The sequence below is a fragment of the Zootermopsis nevadensis genome, unplaced genomic scaffold (genome assembly GCF_977971745.1).
Source record: "Zootermopsis nevadensis isolate Lab colony 2312 unplaced genomic scaffold, Znev_1.0 Znev_ptg000027l, whole genome shotgun sequence".
Taxonomy (NCBI): domain Eukaryota; kingdom Metazoa; phylum Arthropoda; class Insecta; order Blattodea; family Termopsidae; genus Zootermopsis; species Zootermopsis nevadensis.
In genome coordinates this window covers 773,338-795,771 of record NW_028259159.1, presented here as the reverse complement: position 1 = coordinate 795,771, position 22,434 = coordinate 773,338, and the positions used below count along the sequence as shown (strand labels likewise).

Genomic DNA, 22,434 nt, shown 5'->3' with positions numbered 1-22,434 from the left:
TATTATGCTCATGATAGGAAGGAAGCATTATTGTGCTGGAGATAAGAGAATTGCACTATTGTGCTGATGATAGGATAATTTAACTGTAGTTTCGATGGCAATAAGTGTGTACTGGTGTGCTCACGACATGTTTTTTCCTTCTCAAATGACCTTTCAACTGAATAGAACCGAAAAAATATTATTGAGACTCTAAACTTGCCCACTTGGTACAGCGTCTCTTTATATCATCGAAAGAAGCATTTGTTTACCCTGCGAATAATGGACGACACGAAGGTTTTGACGTGTCTTTTACAGAATTAGTAGCCGAGAATCCGCAATGCGTTTGAAGAGCATTCATTCCATTCCCACGCTGAAATTAGACTCCCCAGCGTAAAGTTTCTTCTTGACTTCGTCAAGGACAGTGCCCCCTAACACCTGACTTGACCAGCCACAGAGGACGGACAGATACGACAGAACATAAACAAACGACGCGCGCATCGCGGGCGGTTTGTGCAGAAATGCGTATTCAGTGAATTTGAGGCGCGTGTTTACGTTGAAAGCTTGTGATTGTAGATTTTGAGGTCGGTTACAAGACAGAAGCATTGTTTTGATTAATAAGTTGATTGACATTGAACATTACACGATTTTAAGAACGTCATAGTTTCTCGTCTCTAAATCTTAATCTTGGAAGAAATTCTTGTTTCCTTATTGGTATTTAGATTACGCTCACTGACACGAAAGTGCGATCGGGTACGCATCTACAGAGAAATAAAGAACTGGCGAAATATTATGAGACATGTCTTTTTTAATATTATAACGGTAAGAGTTTATTAAAATTGTTCTCTTTCCTTACGCCTGCAAATTTTACGCAGTTGATAATCAGCCACGAATTCGACAAGATATTAAGTAATTCTTAAAATGACTGCATACGATCTCAGAATCTGAGATTAAATTTAGTTCGTTTAATTTGCTGCTACTTCGTGTAGGTAATAACACAAATAAAAATGACGTCACTCAAAACAACGTGATGTCACAGACTGATACAAAAATCTTTTTATTTCAGTTACCACACATGATCTGTTCAAATTACTAAACCTTATAACACACAAACAAACCTAACACTACTTTTATAATCTCTCTCTCTCTCTCTCTCTCTCTTGCTTGGGGTATTACTTCTGCATGTATGCATGGCCGGCAAACAGTAGCTTAACTAACACCATTTGAACGTTCATGTGTGTGTGTAAACTAAACTTGTCTGCTTCTTTGGACCCAGAAATTATTCTGAATGTGTGTCCAAAATTCGATTTACAATTAAATTCAAAACTTGACGTAGCCTTCCTTTAGAATTCTCTAACTGAATACTAAACCAGCATTTCGAATAAACGGAGTTATATTACACAGAGATTCGCACAATGTGGTACGCAGGACGTTGACAAATGAAATCCGATCAAAACTTCTTCTAATATTCGTCAACGATTCGGAAATTAATTTTGATTAATGATTGTGGACAGAGGAACTACATTTTTTATTTGTCTATGGCAGTGAAGAAGCATAGCGAAAAAGGACCACAGAAAATTTCGTATTTACGGTGAAAATATTACGGGAAAAGGCAAATTTTAATTCGTGCGACAGACATACAGACCGATGGACGCAAGGACGATGATAGGGTGAGCACGCCAATGTACCAAATTTAGGGTCAGGGCACTATTTTGACGAGCTTAGGATTACGGCATTAAATTGCTGTAGCTAGGGTGACGGCATTAATGTGCCGAGGTTAAGGTCACGGCATTATTTCGCCGAGGTTAAGGTCATGGCATTATTTTGCCGAGGTTAAGGTCACGGCTTTATTGTGTCGAGGTTAAAGTCACGGCTTTATTTGCCGAGGTTAAGGTCACGGCTTTATTGTGTCGAGGTTAAAGTCACGGCTTTATTTGCCGAGTTTAAGGTCACGGCTTTATTGTGTCGAGGTTAAAGTCACGGCTTTATTTGCCGAGGTTAAGGGCACGGCTTTATTTGCCGAGGTTAAGGTCACGGCTTTGTTTTGTCGAGGTTAAAGTCACGGCTTTATTTGCCGAGGTTAAGGTCACGGCTTTATTTTCCGAGGTTAAGGTCACGGCTTTATTGTGTCGAGGTTAAAGTCACGGCTTTATTTGTCGAGGTTAAGGTCACGGCTTTATTGTGCCGAGGTTAAGGTCACGGCTTTATTTGCCGAGGTTAAGGTCACGGCTTTATTTGCCGAGGTTAAAGTCACAGCTTTATTGTGCCGAGGTTAACGCCACGGCTTTATTTGCCGAGGTTAAGGTCACGGCTTTATTTGCCGAGGTTAAGGTCACGGCTTTATTTGCCGAGGTTAAGGTCACGGCTTTATTTGCCGAGGTTAAGGTCACGGCTTTATTTGCCGAGGTTAAGGCCACGGCTTTATTTGCCGAGGTTAAGGTCACGGCTTTATTTGCCGAGGTTAAGGCCACGGCTTTATTTGCCGAGGTTAAGGTCACGGCTTTATTTGCCGAGGTTAAGGTCACGGCTTTATTTGCCGAGGTTAAGGTCACGGCTTTGTTTGCCGAGGTTAAGGTCACGGCTTTATTGTGCCGAGGTTAAGGTCACGGCTTTACTTACCGAGGTTAAAGTCACGGCTTTATTGTGGCGAGGTTAACGCCACGGCTTTATTTGCCGAGGTTAAGGTCACGGCTTTATTGTGGCGAGGTTAAGGTCACGGCTTTACTTACCGAGGTTAAAGTCACGGCTTTATTGTGGCGAGGTTAACGCCACGGCTTTATTTGCCGAGGTTAAGGTCACGGCTTTATTTGCCGGGGTTAAGGTCACGGCTTTATTGTGCCGAGGTTAAGGTCACGGCTTTATTTGCCGAGGTTAAGGTCACGGCTTTATTTGCCGAGGTTAAGGTCACGGCTTTATTGTGCCTAGGTTAAGGTCACGGCTTTATTTGCCGAGGTAAAGGTCACGGCTTTATTGTGCCTAGGTTAAGGTCACGGCTTTATTTGCTGAGGTTAAGGTCACGGCTTTATTTGCCGAGGTTAAGGTCACGGCTTTATTTGCCGGGGTTAAAGTCACGGCTTTATTTGCCGAGGTTAAGGTCACGGCTTTATTTGCCGGGGTTAAGGTCACGGCTTTATTTGCCGAGGTTAAGGTCACGGCTTTATTTGCCGAGGTTAAGGTCACGGCTTTATTTGCCGAGGTTAAGGTCACGGCTTTATTTGCCGAGGTTAAGGTCAGGTGAATAATATGTCGGGGTAATTGGTGGGGGCGGACTAGAGTGCGAAATCTGAATAAAAACACGAAAGCGTCAGTAAATACAGAAGGTAAGTTGCCTGGGTTCGATCTTTGTATCTTTGGAATGCAACCTGCAGTGTATGGAGCCCGGTATTTGATCTGTGTTGTTGTTTTACTTCTGTTTATTTATGTGTGTGTCACAACTGTTTAACGTTTCCTGTTGCATTTGTCTGCCTTCGAAATTGCCTAAGCTGCCCCTGCGTCTTTCGTATTTGCTACGTGCATTCTATGTGGCCAGCCGGTCTTGACGTTCTTGATTTTTATATGACGTTTACAGCGAGGAAGATTATTTATTTAGGTATGTACTTGAATCGTCAGATTTTAAGCACGATAAGAAGTTTAGGTTCACTAATCACAGATTTTACAGGCAAATTATTATCTCATTTGTTAGGTTGGTAGTGTGTGGTTCGCGAGTTTAATTTCTTGTGCTCGCGGGAGGAGACGCGTCGTGTCTATTTATTAGTGAATCGTCAATTTAGCGCCTGCGCAGTGGGTTGAAACTGCTGTATATAGAATATTGTCGGTAAAGGGCGGATTTTTTGATCTTGTGATTCTTATTTTCAAGCAGGGGCGTGTCCCCCTTCATCTTCCTTGCGAAAAATGAGTGCTCAATCTAATACAAGGCTCTCTCAAGTGTCTGCGACGCTGTGCTGTGTGGTGTTGTGTGGTGCAGTGATGTGTGGTGTTGTGCTGTGTGGTGGTGTGATTTTCATTTTCAGGCATCGATCCAAGGACCTCTTCTAGAGGAGCAGCGCGTACTCTGTAACGTAGAACCAAAACTTTTTTTCTAACTCTTATGGATGGGCGTTTTTTTGCAGGACTTTAGCTGGGACACGGTCTTATCATGTCAGTCCGCCCCCAGGCTGGTCATGGCTTCATCTTAGTACCGTGTGTGTTAGGTTTGTCTTTGAGATTAATGCTTTTTTTCAGGCTGTATTGTGAACTGGAGATTCAACTTAGAGAAAAAGATTGAATGTTGTTACTTACAAGAAACTCTTTGTGCGTGCGAATAATTATTACGTGACAATGAAATGCAGGTTATTAATCGGTCAGTTACATTTGCGTTTTGCGTGGAAGTTGGAATCTCCAAAATGCCGTAGGCGTTAGAATTTGACGCGAATGAAAACTTAATCTCGTAATAATACGTTTATCTCAAAATCAAATCGAGTTTGGATTGTTACTAGTATCGAAGCTGCGATTTCACCTCTTAATAGGACGAGAAATTTTGTTTTCTGTAATCACGTAGGCAAGTCAGAGTCAGATCGTTGGTAGGGCCTCGTTATCGAGATTTTGTTTTATGACCGATCGGTTCGTCCGTCGAACTCGAGAGACTTTAGTTGCATCTTCAATGCGTAGAACCGTCGAGATTTTGTTTTGCGAAGAATTCGATTCATTTCATTTGTGGCTGAGTTGTACCACTGAATGTGGGCAACTCCAATCATCAAATATTACACGCCATCATTAAATCACGAAGTTTGTGTATCTGCAACAGAAGAAAGAGATCAGGATTGCCAACGGCACAGGTAAGTTGTTTTCGTTGATGTTGTTAATTCACATTTCTTTGGTTCTCTTCTTATAGAAGGCGTTTCGTTTGTTTTGATTGTTTCAGGTCCCGCTCATATCCTGTGCCTCAACGTGGCGAGCGGGTGAAACAAAGAACGGTGCTTTCCCGAAATTGAGGTCATTGTTTGGATTATTGGGAAATCACTAAAAAAAATTAAAATTATTTTATTTGTTTACGTATTTATAAATCGTGATTCGTTTTTTTAAAATTGTCTCTTTGGTGCGATCATTTTTCGTGTTGAACCTTAGTTCAGGTCCGATAATTGTTATTTGTGATGAAGCTAACTGGTGGTCTTCAAAATGCTCAAATCAAGGGGTTTTATTCTGTTTTTAGCATAATAAGTTTCTAGTTGTCTATTTTCACCAATGTTTAGAAGGGATTTTTGATACGAAACCAAACTTTTGGGAGAGCAAAAACAAGAAACAATTTGTCTTACGCATTTGCAGTGTAATCGTAATGCTTTCTTTAAAAACAGAGGTGTCTTACGACATTTTTTTGGGATGAAATAAATAATTTTATGTTGTAACTTCACAGGAATGCATCGTTCTTTGGCCAAACAGGATCGTCTTATTGTAATGGAAATTTAAAAAAAGAATTAACCTAAGTTTAATGCGTGTCTGTATCATAGCAACCTTAAATTCTTTTTTACATGCAACACAGAATTTTTTGCCGTGATGATAAGGTAATTGGTATCCTATTTACAGGACATATTTGCTTCATTGTTATTTTATCCTGAGTCTCAAATGAAGTCTTAACGGAAAGACAGAATAGAATACAATTTTAACAATGCACATAGATTTCAGTGATATTACCTAATATCTTGTCTGTGAAATTAATTATCTTGGCCTTGAAAATATTAACATGCCCCTGATGGAGAATGACAAAGGTGTAGAATTTCATATAATTTGTGGATTTTATATGGCATAAAAAGAAGAAAGCAGAAAATTAAAAACGCCCCGTAAAGCTTTCTGTTTTGTTCGTGCATTAATGACAAGACATATTTCTATTTAAAATATGTATAATTTTTTAGAATTTGTGTCTCATTGAGAGTGTAGCATCTAGCATTTTGGCGCATATTTGATATGTTTCTTATTCAAATACTCAGTTTATGATCAGAATTTATCACTGGTCTAGATTATGACGTATCACAAGATGTCATAATCAAAAACTTTCTTTCGTATTGCTCTTAGTATGAAGGTAGTAATTGCATTCTAACATTTTCCATCAGATTATTAACCATGCATTAAAATGTCGTTAAAATTCAGTTAATCTGATCACGTGTAAAACATTGTCGAAATGGAGGGCTGAGTGTCCACCAGAAGCGTTCAATGTCTACAATGTGGTGATGTTACAGGTAAACCAGATGGCAGCTGGGCACGCCCCAAACCTATAAACAGTATAGCAAATTGTATTTTAGTGAGATGTAAAGATGGAATACATTTCTGAGGACCTGGAGGGAGAAACGAAAACCATGGAAACCCCAAATCAGGATAACCAGCCTGTGGTCCATGATTTGAAGCCAGGACGTCCCGAGCAAAACCTAGAAGATAGTCATCTTAAAAGATTGTAGTTGCCTATTCTAAATATGAATTTTGTTGGGCGTTGATGATAGCGGGGAGGTGGAAATTGGTCGAGTCGGATGGTAGGTAACGCTGTTACCGACTGAGCTCTTGGTAGTGGCTCACACCATAGTTTAATACAATGTCTTACAGCCAGATTGTGTTGGTACATGGTGATTAAATTGATGTTTTTATTTGTTCTTGGTGGAGTGAATAGCTTTTTTTCGATTTTTAATTAATTAGAAGTGGAAACGAATGTTAAACGTGACAGCGTCTTAGCACTGATACAAGAAGGGAAAACATTGAAAATGAAATCAGTTGCTTGAAGTTTGTAATTGATGGTGTATTATAGCATATCAGTAATTCATGTCGTCTTTGATACAATTGTAATTTTTGGATAATGCTATAGTTGTCGGGATGTTCAAGAGTTCTACAATTAGTGGTAACCGAAGAACATTTGTTCACTTTCTCCGAAGCATTTATGGTTGGATGTGTACCAAGTCCGAAATGGCCGCCATAAAATATGTAATTGGCAGCCATTTATTTTCGTTCTTTCTGTGCATCAGTTTCTAAAGCAACCAATATTTTAATATTTTTTTTTCTATAAGTAGTATAAGTACTAAGGTAGTAAGGTTTATGTGGAAGTTCAGTAGATGGTCAACTGAATTTTAAACACATACTATAGTAATGAATACATATTTTCAACTATAATCCCAGCTTCTTTCCAGATAAATCAGAAGTATTTCGAAAAAAATGCACAGGACATTCAACTGATCAAATAGGAGGGCAGTTTACAGTATTACATAATGAGGAACTTTGACGTATACAGTATTCTTAAGGTAGTGAAATCAAAGTTATGTTTGTAAGATTTGAGGTTTTCACAGCGGTGAGTATGAAGCTTTCTGTCTTCTGGGTTGTTTCGCTGTGTAGCCTGGTCGATGGTTACCAACGTTTCAGACGTCATACTGCCTCTGTCATCAGGGCCCTGAAACGTGGGTAACCATCGACCAGACTACACAGCGCAACAACCCAAAAGACAGAAAGCTTCAAGGTTATGTTTGCCTGGGAATATATGCTAGATGGTATGAAATGCATACATAATTCTACTGAGTCTTCTTGGAAAGCAATATCGTAAGTAAATAATTACTCTGTTGTAATTTTTCTATCTTCTGAATTTGTTTTCTACATTATATGGGCTCATCTTCATCTCTGCAGTTTCTTCACTTGGCCTTCCAATATTCTGACAGTTGGGCTTTTTATTTTACTTTAACATAATGTTGAAGATTGAACAGAATCTGCATGTGCTACATGGACAACAGAGGGAGGGAGTAGGTTACCAATTGATCAGGCAACATCTGCAATTCAACACCCAGAAAAAATAACGAGAGTTCATTCACCTTCTGAGGTAGCATTAAGTTTAAAGAAAGTTACGTGGAGGATTACAAGGACCCTAAAGAGTTCAAATCTGCAGCGGACAGTTTGTTAATACTATTAAGAAGAGAGTGGTAATGTGTGAAGAATCTCAGGATAGTTAACTTGGCAGAAATTTTAATCTGGCACCTTCAAAATACAAAGTATTAAGCATTAGTGTTATGCCAACTTTTTCAGTTCTGTAATCTTGAGCCATGGTAATTATACTAGTTGCAGTTCAGTCTTTGGTATACATGTCATGTGACATTTCAGTTTGTAGCCATCTTAAATTTGAGTGGTCCTTCATAATATAAAGAATGGTAATTTATTAAGCAGCTTATGAATGCCCTATAATACACGCAAAGAATTTAATTTACACATTCTTTGCACAGTGTACAGCAAATGAATACATTATGAGATGGTCACATCTGTCTGTCCGCAAGTTTGTCTCAGAAAGAAATGAACTGATTTAAACTAGGGATGGAATTATGGAGCCTACAGTGGAAAGCTGGCAGGAAGGTTTGCTATTGGCATTTATCAGTGCAGTAGAACTACTACTACATTCAGCTCAAATGTAGATTTATTGTGTACTGACAATTGGTACATTCTTCATGAAAGTTACATGTGATGCAAAGTACAGAGGTCAGTCAGAGCCACCACATATTTATTTTTCCATACTCTAAATATTTTCATAAATGTAAGGCAAAACAATATTTGACTGTACTGGCATACATATTTCTACTCTGTACTTAGAAGCTTATAATATTTTGTAAAACAGATCCAGAATTCCATTTTTCTTTTCTTACATCACAACTTCTCCAACTTTCAGTTTATCATTTTGTAGGTTACATGCACATCATGTACAGCATGTCCTGCAATTACCAGAACCAAACTGGGACAAGAACGAACTGTCTAATAACAATTTCACTAAACATGCAGTAGAAGAGAACAGAAGTACAGTTGATCAATGTGTGCAGAAGGCAAGGGAACCCGTGTTGGAAATCAGTACATTATATAGGTGCCAACATTTTAATCTTCAGTATCTTTGTCTAGGTACAGAAGTCAACATAAACATCACTCATTGCTGTTTCTCCCATGGTGAATCATCTTGTAACAAAGCCTTCTCCATAGTTCTCAGTGTTCCTCCCCTATACCTTGCTACTTCCCTACTCATGTTAGTATACAATCCCACTTTGGCTTCTCCAGCATGTCTCTGATTTCTCTAGTAGCTGCTTATTCAAATTTCTACCTTTCACACTCCCAGTTAAATTCTATTTCCCCTTATATCATCCACTCTTCTTACAGTGTTTATGCCTTCATACTATGTCTAATCAACACTGGGTATATATTATATTAAGGACAGCATTAGTGTCAAAATAATGTACAATGCATCTCAGTTTCTCTAATTCAGTAAACCCTTGAATTAACAGACCTCAATTTGATGGATTTCAGTTTTAATGGAAACTGTCTGGCATTGTCAGATTTCTTCTGGATGCAAGGAATTAGTGGATACTTTTGGTTCTAACTGACTTTGCCCACTGAAACCAAAAAAGTCTGCTAATGACCATTGTAGTAGATTGTAATCTTAGACTCAACCATACATCATGGCAACATAAACTTTTGTATAAACTGTAACAAGTATGTGGAAATAATTAGAATTTTTTTGCACTTAATTGTTTCTTTACTGGGATACTGGGAATGACCCGTTCTTCAAGTGCCTGAGCACTGTGGGTCCCAACTTTTCGTTGGCTTCATCTATAGACATTCGGTAGGACTCCTTGAACAAGGGATTGGCCTGTCGCAAGGCCTCTACCTGTACATAGGACAGCACAACACAGACAAACATCCATGGCTTGAGTGGGATTCAAACCCACGGTCCCAGCGACCAAGCGGCACAAGGCCCACGCCTCAGACTGCGCGGCCACTGCAGACCCCTTGTTTCTTTACACTAGTGTTTTAATTAACCTTGTGTCATTGGAGGTATCCAGGTCATATTACTTTTCTGTTTATGGAGATCCTAACAATACATTTATTTAGTATGGAATACAGAATGTCCTCAAAAGATGTATACACACAACCATTACATACGTAAGATTTGAGGTTTTCACGGCGGTGAGTATGAAGATTTCTGTCTTCTGGGTTGTTGCATTGTGCAGTATGGTCGATGTTTACCAACGTTTCAGAGGCCCTGATGACGGAGGCAGTATGACCTCTGAAACGTTGGTAAACATCTACCAGACTACACAGTGTAACAACCCAGAAGACAGAAATCTTCAACCATTACATACATCAGCATTGTGTTGTGTGTGTATATACGAGGGTGAGTCAAATGAAAACCGTAAAACTGAGATAAAAATTCGAAATATCGCGCCATTGTCCTATAAGTTGGCAGACATGTTACCAATGCTATAAAGAGTATCCTATAGGTGGTAGTATAATGCAGACAAACATATCGCCATCACAGTGCCAATTTGAAAATGGCTGCTCCACTAGTTACGTGCACGAAAGAAGAACAACGTTCTGTAATTCGTTTTTTGATCAGTGAAGAATCTTAAAGAATCATCTTTGACCTGCAGTCAGATCAAAGTGACGTGGACTTTTGACTATAGGTGTCCTTGACATGACAATGCTCGGCACCACTCTGCCAGTGCAACAATCAAAGACTTGCACTTTGAGTGTCTTCCACATCCGCCATACTCACTAGACCTAGCCCCAAGTGATTACCACATGTTTGGGCCACTCAAAGAGGCGATGGGAGGAAAGAAGTTCCGTTCTGATGAAGAGGTACAGCAGGCGGTGCATGAGTGGTTGTGCAGACAACCACAAGAATTTTTTTCTAGAGGAATCCATACACTTCGTAAATGCTGGAGGGCCTGTATTGAACGAAATGGAGACTATGTAGAAAAATGATATAGTTGTGTACCGCTTTCACTCAATAAATTAAATTTAAAAAAAAAATTACGGTTTTCATTTGACTCACCCTCGTATATATATATCAATATGAACACTGATATCAAGCTGTTACTGAAAGCTGCCTTATATGTATCCCATTAGCAAGAGGAACTAGACAGCTTAAGATAATTTCTGTGTTAAGTTTCTACCCCATGGAACATCTCTATGAGGCCAAAACAAATGCCTGTTAAGATGGTAATTTGACTGACAGGGTAACAAATACCAATGTGATATTTGGCTAGGAAAGCAAGTGACATTTTTACTCTTACCTCGAAGTTATATTTTCCTGGAGAGCAGTGTAAAAATAATGCATACTTTTTGCTAACTGAATGATTTATTACACACGAGTCTTATGAATGCTCTCCACTATGAATATGCAGATGTCTCTTCACTTTACTCTGGTCACTGAATGATTTACTACAAATATTACATGCATATGGACGTTCCCTGCTATGTATGTGCCTATGTCTCTTCAATTTAGTGTGGTCATTAAATGATTTGTTACAAACACTACAAGCATACGGACGCTCGCCACTATGAATCCGCAGATGTCTCTTCAGTGTACTTTGGTCAATAAATGATTTGTTACAAACATTACATGCATATGGACGCTCCCCACTATGAATGCGTTGATGTTTAATCAGATTACTCTGGTCACTAAATGATTTATTACACACATTGCACGTATGTGGACGTTGCCCACTATGAATATGCAGATGTCTCCTCAGTTTACTCTGGTCACTGAATGATTTATTACACACATCACATAAATATGGACGCTCCCCACTATGTATGTGCAAATGTCTCTTCAATTTACTCTGGTCAATGAAAGATTTGTTACAAATATTACATGCATACGGACGCTCGCCACTATGAATCCGCAGATGTCTCCTCAGTGTCCTTTGGTCACTAAACGATTTGTTACAAACATTACAGACATATGGACACTCAACACTATGAATGTGTTGATGTCTAATCAGATTACTCTGCTCACTAAATGATTTATTACACACATCACATAAATATGGATGTTCCGCACTATGAATGTGCTGATGTCTCTTCAGTTTACTATGCTCAATGAATGATTTATTGCACATATCACAAGAATAAGGACGCTCCCCACTATGAATATACAGATGTCTCTTCAGTTTACTCTGGTCACTAAATGATTTATTACAAACATCACATAAATATGGACGCTCCCGACTATGAATGTGCTGATGTCTCTTCAGTTTACTATGCTCAATGAATGATTTATTGCACACATCACAGACATGTGGAAGTTCTCCACTATGTATGTCTAGATGTCTCTTCAGATGAGATCTCTGACTAAATGATTTGTTACACACATCACATAAATATGGATGCTCCCCACTATGAATATGCAGATGTCTCTTCAATTTACTCTGGTCACTGAATGATTTATTACAAACATTACACATATATGGATGCTCCTCACTATGTAAGTTCAGAAGGCTGCTCTCAGTGAATGATTTATCATGTACACCAGAGGAACATGGATGAATCTCACCATGTATGAACTGATGTTCATCCAGAGTAATCTGGTAAAATGGAAAGAGAAAAACATTAGACTAATCCTTAACAGGAAGAAGAATTATCTTGAAAGTGTGATTGAGGGTTATAATTATTATAAACATAACTGTTATGAGTGGTGCCTAATGAACTGATTACAGATGCTACCACATCAAGCTTGTATGAGTGCAGATAGATGAATGAAATGAGTTACCTTTTGTATCCTGAGTTTATTCAATTAAGACATATGTATCTGGACAACAACATTAAATGAGATGAGCAATGGGGCAATATGCTAAATGCCATTACATTATTTAGCAACACATTCACTGATGACTTATATATGATACCATGTTAAAACCTGAATATTAAAATGAATAATGAATGCTGTTTGAACTGTCACTTGCATTTGCTACTTTGTAATTTTGGTTGAAGGGAAGAACTTGCAAGTACTGTAGTGAGGTGTGGAAATTATGAGAAATTAGTCTGTATATTTAACAACAGCAAATTCTGGATTAACTGTGAAATGTGTGTAAAAATGTACACACAGACATACAACTCACCTCATGTTCAGGCTTTATTACTGGAAATGTCCCTGACAGTGGATCCTCCTCCTCTGTTTCCTCTTGTATATCTGTGACCTCAACTTTTATATCAATAACCTGCAATCCATCATGAAAACATGTTAGACAAGTACCACTACGTGAAACAGGTACAACTTTCAATAAGTATATGTAGTTCTGTAAAATCACTACATCCTTATTAATCATGACTGCTTTAAAATTACATGAAATTGAATAAACTTTCACTGCAACTGGTTGCAGGGCATCAAACTGATAATAGCTATTTTGAATAGATTTAACAAATAAAAATGAAATCATAACCAGAATATATGCAGAAGCATCCAAAATATAAGGTTAGAGGAATTTCTTATTTTGTCACTGCCATCCACATAACCAATTAGCTCCATGGAACAGAGTGCTTCTTGAGAAGCTAACACTGGCTCAGCCAGTTAGAAATTCACTTTCTTTTATAGAACATTCATTATATCATACACAGCCTGCCACTGGTCCTTATGTTGAACCATATAGTTCCAGTACACACCAGCCTAACTTACTAAGATACATTTTAAAATCATGCTCCTACCTATGCCTAGATCTCACAAGTTGTCTCTTCAAGTTTTCCATCTTAAATTTTGTATTCATCTATCTACCATCTTTCCCATACATGCTATATGCCATGCTTGTCCTTGATGTGATCATAATAATATCTGATGAAGAATACAAATTATAAAGTTCCTCATTATACAGCATTCTTTAGCCACTGTGAAACAACTTCTTCACTACTATATATACTATATAGTCTCCTTTATCTATGATACATGTGAATGTTTAGTTTTCATTACACTTACATTGGAGATCAATTCTTTAAATGGCTTGCAAAAGTATTTCTATGTTATATGGTATCACCTAATGAATTAAGATATACCACCCAATTCAGACAATGCAATTTAATCTTATTATGACAGGATTAACCACCACGGCACAGCTAAATCATGGTGCAGTAATGACGTTACTTTACGTTTCACAGCTACAAATATTCTGTTCATATAATGTAATATTGTGAGCATTCTCTGAAATGGATGTTATATTATAAATGACTTGTAAACCCATATACACATACATCAGCAACAACCACAAAATAATATGAAAACAAAGCTTACCTCAGGTTCAACCTTCACTAAGGAAAATGCTGATGGTACGTAGACCTCATCAGTTTTCATGCCAGTAAAATCTTCTTCACTCAGAACACTGATACCACTTTCTACTTTGATTATATCAGCCTTTTGCTGTAAAATTATAAATCAATGATAGTTTTGTTAGATAACATATCTTCTGTGTTCAATATGCAAACCTTGAGACAGTCAGTGTAATAGTAAGCATTCAAACAATTAATCTGCTCTTAACCTTCATGAATAAAATTGATTTTTTACAATCACTACAAGTATATGAACTCTGACACATTTTTAAAGGCTGTAATAGTTATCTTTATACATCTTCATGATTCTGTCCTGCAGTCTGGTGATATGAACATACACTCAATCCTGTGTTTACTTTTCAATCAACCTACTTACTAGCAACTGACACAGCTTCTTTGCCTTCATTTTGATATTTATTGTACCCAATAAATTAACAGCAGACCAACAAGCTGATGTTTTTCATCAATTCCAGTCCTTAACTTGTTACCTTGGACATTTCAAATTACTCATCCTAAAGGGAAGTTGAAATGCAATGGTGACAATGCACTTCCTTGTTTCAGACCACTCTGAATGGGAAAACGGACAAATGTTTACCTGTACTGTACAGGTTAGCAAGTATAAAGATTTATATAGTGGGAAGACAGGTCAGCTGGGACAATGGTGGGACTGAACCAGCAAACTAAAATTACTCACCAAACTTTCTTTTGGAGAAGGAACCATTTCTTCATCTCTCTGATACATAATTTTTGGCATTCTTGTTGCAAAAGACTGCAGAAATGTTTTTGATTTTAAATCTCATTCATCACACATAGTGATTTGTGGACTGTGTAACAAAGTGGCTTACAAGACTGCTAATGACATCACTTTGTACTCCTGATAACTGTATGAAACTTGGAATATTTACCCAGGCCCTGAAAGAAAACATACTACAAGAAGCAGTCTTCAAAACCAAAATATTTACGAAAAAATGTATTTTGTATTTCTATGAGGCAGAGGGATATGAAGAATTGTGATTTATTATAACTTCAATTAAATTACCCTAGGTCATCAGTTCTCAGACTCCCTTAATAATGTAAGTGAAACTGACATGTTTTAGAGATGGGAGAGATAAAAAATTGTTGAAATGTATAATAAATCACAGTTCATCAGTTTTATTACTTGGTTTCCTGCAAAGGCAAATTATCTTCTTCCCCAACCCACATTAATAAACATGCATTTTCTGTAACTCTGAAATCGATAATATGTTTCTGATACTTTCTCCTTATATAATTTCGTACGCATAACTCCCACTTCGCCTAACACGATACCAAAATCAATTATCAACACGATTATAGTTACGAAACAAAAGTCGAGCGTCGTCTGATGACACGCATGCGTAGTCCTAAATAGTGCCGCTAACCTTAGAACGATTTGGCGACAGCAGTTGGTTTTAATTGAGTGTAGCAGCCGGTGCCAAGAGATATATCGATAATAACGGTAACTATTATCCAACGTCGGCACACATCCCACACCATTCGCAACATAGAGACTATTAATACTAAAACCTGGAGATATTTGTCTTCTGAAATACTCCACTGTGTAGTCTGGTGGAAACTGACCGACGTTCCAGGTTATGGATCAGTAAGAACCTCTGGAACCTAACATTTTATCTAAATCAATTAAACATCTATAAAATTCCCTTACTGAGTCATCCCAATCAAACAAAAGAAGGACATGTAATATTATATATCTTATTACGCCTGTGAACCGTATTTCAGACAAGTTGTTGGTATTACAAACATTAAACGAAACACAAGGACAAGGAAGCAACAACCATTTTTGTGACTGAAGGAGAAGTCCAAAGTCCGGGAAACACGGGAAGGATTTTATTTCAATAAGATACGTTACAAGTAATGCCAAACTGAATGTTTTCAGCAGGACGACTGCAATGCACACGACACTAATTTTGCGGTCCTTGAAGGCATGTTAAAAGCAATGTAATAATATCTCCCTGTACGTTACGATATCAAATAATCCCTGTAAGTTATGTACTTACAGTATTTATAAAGTTATAGAGAAGATCGCGGTATTCTCTTTGTACTTATCATTGCGTCAGTGTACAAAGTAATACTGTTCTAATTCCATCATTATGAGATCAAATTTATGTAAAATTAATTAAACATAATTTTTTTACTTTCAAGGACTTTCGATGTCCTCGGAATTGAACCATTTTCATAATTCATTCGTAATTATTCGTGATGTAGCCTAACGTATATATGACAAATTTTATAGTGAAGATTTTTAATATATTGTTATGTTATTTTGTACTAAGTACATAAAATGAAAGCATAAAAAGGTTGTAGTGCCTCTCTGTCTGTCCATTCGTCCGTTCACTTTTAGTTATCTCCGAAAACACGGATCGGATTTTGACTGAATTTGGTATGGCCTACTGTTGCCTACACATAATGTTGTCCAGTGTTTTTAAATTCGGTCGTTCCCATGGGTCAAATACAGACGATACTTTACACACGGCTTAAATAAAACAATGTCAGTTTGCTTATAAGCTTATCGTCTGGAGTTGTAAACAGTGACTTGTCGATGTAATGACAATTTTGTCACTCAACTTAAAATTGTGTATTGTAATTAATTATAGGGATATTAAGTAGGCAGAATATTCAGCACGCATGGGGAATTGAGAAATGCACAGGCTTACAACAATTTGATCTGAAATTGCCAAGGGAATATAGCTCTTTGACGTAGATGGGAGGATAAAATCAAAATGGGCCTCAGAGACATACGGTGTCAAAGCTTTAAGTGGATTCAGCTGTCCATGGACAGGATCCAGTTGTGGGTTTTTGTTAACACGGCAACAGTCCTTTGAATCCGATAACATTACAACAGTTTCTTGTTCATCTGAGTAACTATTAACATCTGAAGGAACAATCCTTACCACTTGTAGAGCTACATATGACCTGCTTATCAGCAATGGTACATTTTAAAGTCGTGTTTTGATTTTGAATGAGTTACGGAAACGGATTCACAGTTTAGTAATTAAAACTCAAAAAGATAACTATCCGAAAAGAGTAGAAAGCAGATAACGGCAGTTTCCTTTCACATCCATTCCAATTCAACAGTCACTTGCAGTCAAACCTTCTGGACAGAGTTACCAGGGTTTAGTTACTAAACTTGAGTAAAGAAGCACTGGCTTCTAAAAAATATTAACAATAATAAATCTAGTAACTCGCTACAGTAGTGTTTTTATTATTCTTGGCACTAAGTCCGTGTGAACATGGCTTAAGAGACTGTCAGTCATTATTCGTCCAGTGACCTGCCTGCACACCGTCCTGTACTGTATGGTTTCAGAACTGAATAATACTGCAGGGGTCCATTTTTCTGTTGTTGCTTAAGCACACGCACTGCGCTTCATGCTATCCACATGTTCAGCGCGTCACCTTGCAGAACACTACAGCTCAATATCACATTAAAATAAACTCCAGTCACGTGCACACGTTTCGGAGTACTTAGCAGTGAAACTATGAGGAGTGTAATTCACTTTACAGGATTCAGATCCTTCTTGCATAACCTTATGACAAGAGACCTTGCGTAAGATTTGAGGTTTTCACAGCGGTGAGTATGAAGATTTCTGTCTTCTGGGTTGTTGCGCCGTGTAGTATGGTCGATGGTTACAAACGTTTCAGAGGCCCTGATGACGGAGGCAGTATGACCTCTGAAACGTTGGTAAACATCGACCATACTACACAGCGCAACAACCCAGAAGACAGAAATCTTCATACTCATCGCCCTGATGACGGAGGCAGTATGACCTCTGAAACGTTTGTTAACATCGACCAGACTACACAGCGCAACAACCCAGAAGACAGAAATCTTCATACTCATCGCCCTGATGACGGAGGCAGTATGACCTCTGAAACGTTCGTAAACATCTGCCATACTACACAGCGCAACAACCCAGAAGACAGAAATCTTCAAGAGACCTTGTGTCTGTTTCTCACCTTCATAAACTTGATAACATCGCGGCACTCATAAGTAATCGAAATGAGTCTGCGCATATGGACTGGAAGTTGTGATTATTAACAGATTTGTGTTGCTTTGATTCTAGAAATATAAATGCAAGATGACAATAATAATAATAACACTAAGTAAGGCATGTTTGTATTCAGTTAACACCTTCTTCAGCTTTCGCGGTTTTGGTCATCTGCCTTACCCCTATTCAGAATTTGGACATTTGTCAAGATTCCTTTGACAGTGTATCGGTCAGCTACAAGGGTTTAACCTACAAAGGGCAATACAACATATGCTTGTATAAAGTGATACAGTAACACATTTCTCATAAACTAAGCTGGAGCCTAAATTGTGGGTACACAATGTTCGTAATTAAAATGTCGTTACACCGCCAAAAAGCATCTACAACACATGGGTGCCTGTCCAGGAAGTACGTAGGAAGAGATTTGTTTTCAAGTCGAACTCTGTAATGAATTTTGTTATTAGAGACAACAGACCAATATTAACAAACCACTGCACTTAACCATTGCGTACGCAGGTAAAAAACACACCTTTACAACTTATCAGAACAGCCAACAATTTCACGTGAATTTATCTTTAAATATAGCTTTCTAATATTCGTTGCTATGCAGTCAACCTAACGTTCATGAGTAATTATAACTAGTTCTATAGAGCAGATTAATTATTCGAACTGAAAGTCGCTCAGCTGATAAGAAATTCTCTGTCCTTTAACCAGAAGATTCAGTACTGTATTTACAACAGCCCATCGCTGATCCAGTTCACATCCTTCCTCCCTGTTTATTCCAAATTTACTTCAATATTATCCTGACGTCTGCGTCAAACTCACTCAAGATGTCTTATTCCTTCAGGGTGTCAAGCTATAATTTTGTACGGATTTCTTATTTTTCGCATGAGCTGGTATACGAATAGTCCATTTCATCTTATTTTATTAATGAAGAGTAAAAATTTGTGAAACCCCTCAATGCGTAATTTTCTCTATCCCCTGTTCCCTCCTCTGTCCTCGTCCACATATTCTCCACACTCAATCAGCAGCAGCGCGAATCCTATACCATGCATGCTATCACGCAATGGCCCTGTTGTATTAGTAATGCTAACATCATTAGCCACGCTCGTTTCATGACATATATTCATGCTATTGTACGAAATTCTTGAAACCAGGTGCCGTCCCCTCCCCTCCTCTGGTTATGCTACGTTATCATATTCTTCTCCCTTAAATCCTTCCTTTTTTATCTCTCATAAATAATTTTGTAAACTGCTTAAACCTTATGTACTCTATTGTGACAGATCCTCCTTAAATGATATATAACTCAACACATTTACACAAACTACACATTAATTTTGAAAAAAAGAAGATAATTTTAAAATTCAGAGTTTCTTATAAACCTCAAAAAGGCAGTCATCTTCTGAGTGTTAATCCGTTTACTAGTTTCGGAGTTTCAAGTCGCAAACAGAAGGGCGGCCCTTCCATTATGCGTTAATGTATGCATTTCATGTAAATAGGTCATAACAGCGTAATATAAACAAACAAATTATAGAGGTCTGCATATCAGCGCTTACCATTATTTCCCATGGGTGATATTCGTAGCTTCCTGTAAGACGTCTCTGCTTGTTTCATACGGGTGGTACTAGGAGGTGGCCTCAAACAGTTTCGATCAAAAAACGCTGTAGGCGAGGAACGAACGCGTGGTAGCAGAACAGACGTCGATTTGATAGCCACATCATCATCATCATCATCTAGCTGTCAAGGATTTTGAGCCTTGTGACCCGTTCCGGCCTCAATCATCCAGGAATCTTTTTTAAAGGGCGTCCTTTATTTCTTTATCCTATTGGTTTATGTTTCAAAATTTGATGTGGCAATCTGTTCTTGTCCATTCTTCGTACATGTTGGATCCAGTTCCTTCTGTATCTGTGGATTTTTTTCCAATATTGGCTCTGTTTGTAGTTCTTTGTGGATGACGTCATTTCTTTTATGATCTCTTCGTCTGTATTTCGCTGTTTTTCTTAAAAACTTCATGAAAACGGACTAAAAGAAGCTTCATGTAAATTACGAGTGTTTGTGGAACAATGAGCAGCTCGTGGCTGTAGACACCAATAAAACGGAGTTTCTACTCGATGAGTGAACAGTTCTAAAAATTTTGGTTGACCACTGGTTGCGTGTTTGTAATTACAAAATCACATTACCTACATTCGTCGTTCGATTAAAGCATTTCTCTGTCGTTAGGTTTGTTTAACGGAGACCATCTACAGTACAAGATTCTAGACACTACAAACACGACCCCATCCCTTGAAGAAATAACTACAGTCGCCATCCAGACACTGAACAAGAACCTTTGTTGAATGAAAGTGGCAATTCCTTAATCAACCCTTTGATGTTCTGTGATATTGATACGTGGCGCTCGCTTTAACAATCAATACTTCTGTATTTTGTCCAGAATGCTCACTATGATTCGCAGGGTAACCAGCGATTATTTGCTCGAACAACATGGAGCAACTTATCTCTGTAATGGAGAACTGCTATGAGGTACTGAATGAATTTTCGAATGTTATTTAGAAGAATTTCGGCTTCAAATCGTTAACCAGTTTTTATATATGCGTTTTCTTTCTGTTGTTCCTTTGTTTGTGCATTCATGTATTCGATACAGTAACTGTGAACTGCTGTTTGTAGACATTGCTCAAGTATTCTTTGATATAAGCCTCTTACGCTACTCACTGCTTCGCTTTCATTATTTCCATCTTATTCGTCTTGTTTTCAACAAGCAGAAAGAACGTCGTCTGTCAGTAGATCTGCAGTTTACCCCTCTTATTATTCTACTGTTAACTGCTCTAAAAACAGAAGTCTGTCCTGTAATTTTATATATATAAATTGATTTTTGTTGGAAGAATGCATCTTCGAAGTACATTCATGGTCGTTTTATGTCAGAAAAATCTATTTTGGATTTTACGCTCGCATTGTTTACATAGGTAAAGGATTTTTTCTACATTTCATTGATAATATTTTTGCCACTAATCCATAATATTTATTCGTCCCACTTTTCTGTTTATGTCACCAGCAACTATTAACTATTCGTTCCTATTCGCTTCATTCTTGTCAAGATTGCTTAATACAACTCATCTTTAATAACGTAATGTGAGTCTTCTGTAGGAGCAAACACTAATAAGAATTAATGTTACATCCAACTTAGTTTGACATATCCTATTTGTTTCAGAAAATTTACTAAGCGCTTACTTATCATTACTCAGGCACTTGCCTTAAGCGACCCCTACACGGTCAATATTATTGTGCAATATTCAGTTTTGTACAATAATATTGATCGTCTATGTTACGAATCGAAAGGTTGTGCAATATATTGTGTCAATCAAAAATGGTTCGATATTTATTGCACAATGTGGAAAAGGTTGTATCATCTGTAGGCAGTATTGCGCAATATCGTTCAGTTCTGTCCCAGACGTAGTGGCGTGAACATCGGTGCGCGCTGAACATGATGTCGTCTAAAGTGAAAGATGACGAACGAAAGTTCATTTTGGAATTTATAGAGGTTTATCACTCGTTGTCGGCTTTGTGGAATGTTAAGAGTAAGGAGTACAGCAACCGAAACAAAAAAATGAACAATACGACCTATTCGTTGAAAAATACAAAGAAAGACAACCGGAAGCTGAAAAAATCAATTCTTTGCGCACTAATTTGCGCAGTACCGTAGTGTAATAGATAAACGCTGACTTGGAGAGATAGCATCTCGCAAGGTAGTATTTCTTTTCTGAATTCGAGAGGTAATCATTCTTAGCAGTTCATCAAAAGATTCACCATCTAGACGCAGAAAATTCCGAAAGTCGCCTGGTTCACTCACTCTTAGGTAATTTAATAAGTTCCCATGAGTGTACTCATCTCTTTTTTTGAACCATTCCTTCATCCATCTTCGCTTTCTCCTTCTTCTTCAGACACACAGCCACAGCGATGGCCACACACGTAGCTTCTGTGTCACTTAACATGTTGACTGCACAACAATCAAATGTACACTGAAAATCGGCAGCTAAAATATTGGACAATAATATTGTACGGTCTGGAGCACCTCGCAATATTATTGTGCAATAATATTGATCGTCTAGGGGCCGCTTTAGAGCTCATTCCTGCCTGAATTCTAATCTAGTAACGCCATGTTCACCAAATGGTCCGTTGCTCTACCCTTTTTTCTTTGACTCAGTAACAAAAACAGCGCTGATGTTTTTCTCTCTGTTTCAATATTTATTTTCACGCTTTTTTTAGATACTTCTGGAAAGTTTCGTATACCAATTCGTATTTTCCTTTTACGTTGCTTAAATCGTCCTTTTTTTAAAAAATAGTCCACCTGGCTTCTGTGGCCTCTTGTCGT

At 37.9% G+C, this 22,434-nt stretch overlaps 1 protein-coding gene and 1 long non-coding RNA gene across 3 annotated transcripts; one reads left to right on the top strand and one right to left on the bottom strand.

Annotated features, from left to right (window-relative positions):
* Positions 1-4,893: 4,893 nt before the first annotated feature.
* On the top strand, positions 4,894-9,473 carry LOC110836483 (uncharacterized). Its single transcript, XR_002545314.2, has 2 exons — positions 4,894-7,521; positions 8,645-9,473. It is a non-coding gene; the product is annotated as an uncharacterized LOC110836483 (long non-coding RNA).
* On the bottom strand, positions 8,363-15,422 carry LOC110836482 (uncharacterized). Of its 2 annotated transcripts, XM_022077692.2 has the most exons (5): positions 15,203-15,422; positions 14,738-14,955; positions 14,009-14,134; positions 12,849-12,947; positions 8,363-12,314 (listed from the first exon to the last, which is right to left on the bottom strand). In XM_022077692.2, exons 2-5 carry the CDS (start codon positions 14,795-14,797, stop codon positions 11,103-11,105), a joined length of 1,497 nt encoding a protein of 498 aa, XP_021933384.2. In that variant the 5' UTR covers positions 14,798-14,955; positions 15,203-15,422; the 3' UTR covers positions 8,363-11,102. The 2 variants fall into 2 exon arrangements, with proteins under 2 accessions (XP_021933384.2, XP_021933385.2); XM_022077693.2 differs by having other exon boundaries at positions 14,738-15,422.
* Positions 15,423-22,434: the final 7,012 nt, after the last annotated feature.

Excerpts from the sequence above, each read along its gene's own strand:
- LOC110836482 (XM_022077693.2), bottom strand. The coding sequence starts at position 14,797 with ATGCCAAAAATTATGTATCAGAGAGATGAAGAAATGGTTCCTTCTCCA. Across the intron at positions 14,135-14,737 it reads CTTCTCCAAAAGAAAGTTTG|CAAAAGGCTGATATAATCAA; the intron begins GTGAGTAATTTT and ends ATAATTTTACAG. Across the intron at positions 12,948-14,008 it reads TAGTGAAGGTTGAACCTGAG|GTTATTGATATAAAAGTTGA; the intron begins GTAAGCTTTGTT and ends GATGGATTGCAG.